We start from the raw sequence: 8,378 nt of genomic DNA, 5'->3' as shown, positions 1-8,378 counted from the left end.
TATATATATATATATATATATATATATATATATATATATATATATATATATATATATATATATATATATATATTCATGCTAGCATATTCGTATGTTGTGCCTAATTTTGGTAACTCCGCATGGGACACTTCGGATTTAGTAAGATAGTGAATTTAGTTCAATTTTTGGCATTTTATCCCTTGTCCTCATTTATTGCTTTCCATGTCAATGTCGCTTGTCTCAGGGAACGGAGAAAACGGCATCTACGGAGCGCGTCACAACTCCATTCATGACAAAGTATGAACGAGCACGGATTCTTGGCACGAGGGCACTACAAATTGCGATGGGCGCACCAGTTATGGTAGAATTGGAAGGAGAAACTGATCCACTGGAGATCGCACGAAAGGAGCTCAAGCACCAGAAGATACCGCTTATCGTAAGAAGGTGGAGTTCTGCTTTTAGTTGGAACGTCCGGAAAATGAACATGAGAGACATATGTTTTATTACCATTACTGTTTGATCTTTCATTCTTTTGTCTCTTTTGATGAAGAATAGAAATGCTTTAATTTTTCGTGAGTTGGTTTACTACCCATAGGGAAATTCATATGGGATATATGTCTCCTAATGTTCCCTATTCCATCTCCATTTCATTGGTTTTAACACCAAGCAAAGTTTGTCTTGCTTTACTTGTCTTTTGCTAAGAAACTTCGAGAAATCAGAGAAAATTCCGAATCTTCGATGACTTTAAATTATGGGTGGCTTGCAATTTGAAGAATTGAGTCAAAAAAACATTAAGATTTTCTGTGATTTTACCCAACCTAGTGAGGATCTCTTGTTGCAGATATCTTCCTGATGGTTCTTTTGAGGACTGGAGTGTCGATGAATTAGATGTTACTGACTGGTGATTTGATAATCATTTTTATTATTTATATATTTACTTGTTTTTGAAAAAGAGAAACTTAACATGTGCAAAAATCTTTGGTTAAGCAAAAATACTGATTTGAAGAGAATGGATTATCTGACTTATCATGAAATCATATCTACTATGCGCATGTTTTTACTTGTATTTGTTTGCATCTTACGCTGAAAATGAATACCAGAAATTCCATAATTCCATGCGTCCAGAAATTCCATGCGTCTTTTGCTGTGCCTAAGTGGTCTTTCTGGAATAATTCCACAAAATAAAGCCCTGTTGGGGAAAATCGAACAAGACGAAGATTTGAAATTTATTGAATTAATTCTGGAACCGATCTAATGATTTTGTTTGAATTACTGTAATATACATCCATGTACAGTTTTACTTAAATGTGGTAGTGTTTACAAAAAGAAACAATACTTATGCGAAACAGGTTTTCAATCCCGTGAAGTCGTTGCTATGTCGCTTTGTTGGATTACTTTTCGAAACCTATATTATACGCTTGGATGTTTTGTTTGCTTATCAATGGAGGGCGTAAACTTATAAGCCCTTTATATTACTTCGTTCCCACTTTTATTTCTTTATGAGATAACTTATTTTTCTACAAAACAAAGTGAATCTGTGAAGGATTTAACCTTAACAGTTTTGCGTGTAAACCTGTTTCCAACATAGAGACTGGAGTAATGATGGGATGTTGGAAAAAAGTGCACTTTGCACTTACTGTTCATTGATTATTAGAATTGATGATGAGCAAGAGAAGTTGGTTCAAAACTATAGGTAGATTATTCTTTATTTCTTTGTAGAACATCTTTGCACCTTTAATATTAAATGCATACTGATAGAGGCCTTGTTTTTTTTCAATTTTTTATTTTGAGGTAATGGCTCTGGCTACGTCTCTGAATTTGATTTGAAAGACTTAGAAAAATTTGAAAAATGAGACAAATAACAATGTTGATTGGAGACTTGGGAAATTATGAAAATATAGCATAACAAGGAGAAGTGTAAATTAGTAGAAAAGTCTGCTAACTGTACGACATAGTTCATGGGACCATTGATTATATCAGAATGAGGATATTAGATCTATCGATGTCGTGGAAAAAAATTTTCATTAAAGTGTCATCCGAAATAATTGCAGAAATGGTAACCCTAATGGTACGACTTCGGTTTGTCATTACGAAAGATTGTGGTTTCAAGGAAATCACTGTTACCTTTTGGATTAAATAAATTTAATTTAGAAGGACGGAATTTCCGCTTTTACTATTTAAATATTTCGAACTTCATGTCAGTTAGATTTGGATGTTTCGATTTCTTAATATTTCGAAGTGTACTTATCAAAATAGCTTATGCTTTTTGCGAAGTACGATTTGTTTCCACTGTGGAAGTGCATAAAAAGCTGTTCGTTCCATTCGAAACACTGACTGAAAGTCGTCGTCATTTAGGTATTGCTCTAGTCGATTCAGATCAACACCAAGTGGCAAATCCCGACTTGTCACTTTTTCGAGTGGCCAAGTTTTCGTCCGTAATCGTAACAGTTCGTCTAAATCGACTGGTTGACATCGTAATGAACTTTGCTGAAAACAATAAGTTTGATTAGTTTTTGTATGTTAACACTGCATTCGGTAAAGATGTTGAATATATGTAGTGAAAATTTGCTTCAGAAGGAAATGAGCGTGAGTGTAGAAAATGAACTGTTAGGTATTTATCCACTTTTTCCTCATTTCAAAGATTCTGGAATAGAATTAAACGCAAGTGTTACCACATTAAGCTCATTTTCATCAATTTCATCAATAAAATCGTCCCATTTGGCAAAGAGTGCTTTGAATGAATCCGGTTCTTGCGTTTTGCAAATGACGGTTTTTGGACCATTTCGACCAGACCAGTAAGCATTGGCTACATGTAATGCAAATGTACTGACTGTTTTATCGCTCCAAAGCCACAGTCTGTTATCCTGATCTACCATAATAGTATCCCTGAAATGTAGTTCCTTTAATTCAGATATCAAGCATATTTATCTGCAATACACGTACTGTTTACAAGTAAAAACTTGAGCAATTTCTATACGACACAATAGATTTTTGCTCTAAATTCTGCAATTAAATCTAAGACTTGAGCGGTGAGTTCAAATACAGTATCATTCAATGAATTCACAATAATCAGGTTGGATAGTTTGAAGCTGTTAAAAACAAACCTGAAACTGTCCTGTTGAAATGAGAATGGAAGAGAAGGATCCCAGTGTGTAGACAACAGTTCTTCACCATCTTTCTCAAACAATCGAAATAATCGCGGCGGCTGTAATGAAAATGTGAGATAAATAAAGTCAAAATAATAAACGAACATATAAATATAATAAAATTGAGGCAATCGCTATGCGAGCTTTATGCATATGAACCGAAATGAGTCTAGAAATGACATACCTTTATCCAATGATCTGCTTCAATTATAAGATAGTTTTCCGTTCCAGTTAAGTAACAGTGGTCAATAATTGGTTCTGAAATAAACTGTTCAAAGGCACTGTAATGCATTTTGACTTTTTTGGCGAAATTCATAGCTGCTATCTTTGAACTTTCGTTACTTCCAACTCCCTCCAGTATTGTTATTTTCCCATCATTCAATGCAATATATACAGCATGAGCACGATAAACGATGGGTAAAATCTGCTCTTCCATGCGAGCTTCACTGGAAATTGACGATCCGTAAACAAGGAAAATACCCGATCCACAACCACAAATAACCAATGAGCCTTGGAATAATCGCAAGAACAATGGTGGTTCTTGACCCTGAAAGTATTTGGTTCTTTTGATTCATTCTCTAACCTCAAATACGCTAATCTAACATGTCGTCCAGGATATGGTAGTATCGATATAGTTCAAATATTCTGTAAATCAAAGTATTGGAAAATGATTCGTATGTTTTTGATCAACACGGCAGAAGCAAAACACCTTTTAGTTTACTAGTTTTAAAAGTTAAAAATGACCTGTGCAATCCTTTCATGAGGAAAATGCGCTGTATCGTAATTTCTAAGTGCCAAAGCACAAAGTCCCTGCTCTGTTTTAGTGGTCTTCTTACCTAACCAATAGAAATACGCAACACGTGGGCGACCAGTTTCTTTTTCACGTTCAGTACCGTCCAGTTTTCGTATTCCTAAAATGTATCAGCACAATTTTTTCAAATCTGACAATGTATGTGAGGTCTACTAGGCCTGTAAGGGAAAGGCTGCCAAAAACATTAAAGACATTAAAATACAAAACTTACCAATTCGTTCTATCCGATATTCCCATTTAACAATATAACAGCGATCATCTTTTAAAATCCATAGTTCATCTATTTCATTTAATGCATTTTCACCATCCAAAACAAAGTATCGTATGTTCTCGGTAAAAATATTTTTGGAATTTCTGTACAATTTCGTTTTTTCCAGGATCAAAACTGGCTCTTCCACTGATTGGGATGCAAGATTTCTGCAATAAGTTAAATTTTGATTCAAGCTAATGTTTACAAGTTCTGGAAACAGACTATTCTTGTACTCCCACAGTTGAAGCTTCAATTTTAAATTTCTGTTTCCAAATTTTTTACTTCTAATCTTTCGGTTTTTCTACTACTGAAAGTTAAATTAATCTGAAAAATTTGCGAGACCTTCCTAAATTACATGCATCTTGTTCTTCATGTAATAATGAAGCTGGAGACGTGGAAGCTTTCCATTGTGCAGGCGTATTGTACGTGTGAAGAGTTACTTCTTGCCAGTCATGAAATTTGTGTTGAAAGAGCAAATCATTCAGTCCCTGAGTTAATTTGATGAGCAGACACCAGACTGGTCGAGTTACATCGAAATTATCACCCAATATCATCTGATCCACTCCAAAAATCGCGTTCAAAGGCCTAGTGCGCTAAAAATTGTCCATTATTAGTTATTTATTTTATTCATTACTAGTAATTTAATCCAATCATTGATGGAAGATTCTCTTGAGGTCTCAAGAAAATCTTTTATTAGTGATTAGATTTTTTAGATTCACTAAATGTCACCAGATCGCAAGTTCTCCCTGATTTTTGTATTTCTTGGTCAATGATTTTTTGGTCTTCGATAATTTGCAATATATTTATTCCGGTAAGCAGTAAATGTTTCAATGGTAATAATCATAAAATTTCGACATCAGATAACGAAGAAACTTACTACTGCTTTAGCGTACGCAACTGCATGCTGTGTTGCGATACGATTACCATTTCGACCAACCCAAACATAAATTTCAGAACCAAAATCAAAAATCAAATTCTATAATGCAAAATTATCACTCCAAAAGAAAGCAGATAAGATTTCAAATATAATTGGCCAAGAAGAAAATCCAACAATTTATTAGGCTTAAACTAGAAATTATCTCCATTGTGAAAACTGGTCCTCTTGAACAGACTTATTGGACTTATTGCGTGATTGCTACTTCCCCTCAGAATCCAGTCTAAGTAACTGAGTCGAATCACTGTCAATTAACTCTCATTTATCTTATAAAGTAAAAGAAAAACATGTGATGTTAACGTATTGTGATTCAGTTAATGTTCCTGAAATGTTATGACTTTTGTGCCAATACGTATTTTAATCAGCACGTAAACGTTTTTTTACCTCATGATAAGTAATTATTAAATAGTGAAAATCTAACCTTTTTGGGATGCAATATAGAGAACTTTGGGAGTTGGCCTGATGAGATTCGTTGTATGCCACAATGCTCATCAACTTCATAAATTGTATTTACTCTAGCGGCAATATTTTCAAACGGTTCGTTTAAGGCTAAGAGACTGTCTGGAACGTAATCCTCAGTTACGACAGCCTCACACTCTCCTTCATTCAACCCAAGCAAACGCCAAAATGCGCCGGTCTCCACTCCTTCGAGAACATTTTCAAAATGTTTCGCATTGCAACCTAATTCGCCGTTTTTTTCACAGATATTTGTAATTATTATTGCTGCCTGAAACTAACTTTTCATTTTGAAAATAAAAAAAAAGCAAAAGAATTAAAGTCTAGATATTGCATAAGTTGAATCAGTTTCAGAAAAAACAATAAATATTGCATAACAAAATTTTGAAGTAAGAACGAAGGGTCAGACTTGACTGAATTTCCGGAAGAATTGTGAATTATTCATCTCATTAGTTTAAAATGATTAAAGCCTAGATGACACCTTACCAAGGTATTTAATTATATTATGCAATAATATAATGTTAAGCAACAAGGAATGGATGATTAGGCAGCACAGCGGGAAATCAATTGCAAGGGCACTGGGAACAGAAGAAGACTGATTAGGTTGCATTTTAAAAAGAAGACTTACTTCTTTGTCAGTAAATGCAAAAAGCAATAATTATACTCAATTTCGAAGAATAAAAGATCAAATAACAATTCCAGCAAAATAGTTCAACTTATTTATCTTTGTCTTTTTTAATATTTATCACTTTGGATAAGATAGATAAAGCATAAATTTTTGAGAATAATCGTACGATTTGGGAAGAAAAATTAAAGTAATTTATTGATAAATAATTTCAGAACAGTTTGAAATATTAACTACCAAACAAATACCAAACAAATGGTTACTTTACTCCTCTCCAGTAAACTCGAATATTTCCCTTGATACAAGAATAGTTGCTTAGGCGCAATCAGAATGAATACAGCATATGCATGAACTGAAGTATATTTAGGTGCTACCAATCGAACATCAATATTCTTATCACCTGAACCATTGCATTTATAAATGAAAAAGTTAAATTTAGGAAGTAAAAATATGCGGGACAAAAGAATGTTTCCTGAAATGAGATTTACTCATCACATGAATCCTATTTGTTTTGAAACAGTTTTAATTGGAATGAATTAATAAAACCCTGATTTGATTAACTGGTCTAATTTCATGAACTTCTATGTAGTATAGAACATATTCTAATTTCATATTATCTCAAGTAAAGCAATAGTCATAAACCAGATTTGATACCGGCCTGAATTTTGATACCAATGGTCATAAATATGATACATCAGATCACAACCGATTTTCTAAACCCTGATTTTGAATCCAATACGAGTTAGCAGTGACTTTCATACCTAAATTATCGAGATGAAAATTCTTACTTCCATAGCGAAAAATCATCGGTTGTGATAAATAAAATGGTTAAAAAATAGATAACCTTTCACTCGAACAAGCATTAATTCTGGGTATGGTGATTTAAGTTCTCTTTTTTTAACTTTATAGCTGAATAATCCACTTTACTTTGTAAACCCTGAAACAAAAGTGAAGTTTTGTTAGAAATTTTCGAAAGTTTTTCAAAGTTACTAGTTTTCATCACTAGTTTAGTAAATGAGAAAAAACAAACTTTTTTGGCACTACTAGAGATTCCCACTCCATTATTTTCTTCCTGATCAATTTTCCTCTCACAATCGATAGGAAACGATAATGTGCCAATAACTGGTTGGAATATTAAGGGTTCCATCGGTCGACATGAAGCATTACGTCGATTACGACCACGTGTTGCAGTTCGAATCGGCACAGTCAATCTGGAAAATACGTGACACGGTTTTATATTCATTTCTCAACTTATTCACCTTTTATTTAGCCAATTTCGGAAGTATTAATTAGATTAAACATAGCATATGACTATTATGAATCATCCCTTTTACCACGATAGCTACTTTTGCCCATATTCTTACTCACATTTACTATTAAAATCATAATTCGGAATTCTCGCTTGTTTTCCCGATATCTCTACATTATTATAGTGGAGATAATATCATGATCAAATAGTGACATCATCTGTTACATAGTATCAAGGTGCGGTTTAACATGAAGGTTAAGATCGAGTGATTTTCATTTAGGTAGTTTGGTCTGTGAGTAAATTGAACAAAACATATAATATTTGTTAAGAAAGATAAATAAAGTCGAAAATTTGAGAATGGCGTGTGATGCATTCAACAGCAGGATAGTTCTGCTCAGTTATATAACCCCTTAATGTCCCTTAATTAACAAACAGTTTACAATTTGTGTGTGTGTACGTATATGTGTGCATTTGTGCGTGTATGTGTATTTGTGTGTGTGTGTGTGTGTGTGTGTGTATGTGTGTGTATGTATGTAGTACCTACCTCTCCACGGTATCATATATGCCAGTGATCCATAATTATGACATTTTATAATTTTGATTGAAGTTTATAATGTTGAAGTCGCCAGGTGCAATGTGTCATATATAGGGTCACTATTAGATTTTAACCATTGCTATCAACCATATCAGATTTGTGCACTGCGTATGGAAGTGACATATATATTAGTCACATTTTATGTCTACAAAAGCTATATCTGATGGCACTACTATGATCCGTTTCATAATACACTTATAAGTTGGAAGGATGAAAATGAAAGAAAGGGAAAATATTTTCTGGCTGATCAAATTACGGAGAAATTTAATTAATGATATATAGGAAGTAGTGTACTATGCTGAGGCAACCAATAAAGTGACAGCAGGACGGGAA

General features: G+C 33.6%; 2 protein-coding genes across 2 annotated transcripts in view; one reads left to right on the top strand and one right to left on the bottom strand.

The window, feature by feature from the left end:
* The window catches only part of LOAG_16668 (hypothetical protein), a 2,092-nt gene extending 753 nt beyond the window's left edge, over window positions 1–1,339 (top strand). The window contains exons 3-4 of the mRNA XM_020449318.1: window positions 224–423; window positions 821–1,339. Of these exons, the coding sequence (XP_020307178.1) occupies window positions 224–423; window positions 821–884 (264 nt within the window). The 3' untranslated portion in view covers window positions 885–1,339. The remainder of the gene's footprint in view (window positions 1–223; window positions 424–820) is intronic.
* Window positions 1,340–2,024: 685 nt separating this feature from the next.
* LOAG_10546 (hypothetical protein) lies at window positions 2,025–7,444 on the bottom strand (the record flags this gene model as incomplete). The annotated part of the gene is made up of 10 exons (XM_020448186.1): window positions 2,025–2,466; window positions 2,652–2,865; window positions 3,084–3,184; window positions 3,310–3,672; window positions 3,870–4,036; window positions 4,148–4,353; window positions 4,529–4,779; window positions 5,064–5,162; window positions 5,542–5,847; window positions 7,232–7,444. The coding sequence occupies 10 exons, from the start codon at window positions 7,442–7,444 to the stop codon at window positions 2,227–2,229; spliced, it is 2,160 nt and encodes a 719-aa protein (XP_020301647.1). The 3' UTR covers window positions 2,025–2,226.
* Between the last annotated feature and the right edge of the window lie 934 nt (window positions 7,445–8,378).

Source organism: Loa loa (genome assembly GCF_000183805.2).
Source record: "Loa loa unplaced genomic scaffold supercont3.12, whole genome shotgun sequence".
NCBI classification, from domain to species: Eukaryota; Metazoa; Nematoda; class Chromadorea; order Rhabditida; family Onchocercidae; genus Loa; species Loa loa.
The sequence above is the reverse complement of the archived record's forward strand: the minus strand, read 5'-3'. Positions and strand labels throughout refer to the sequence as shown.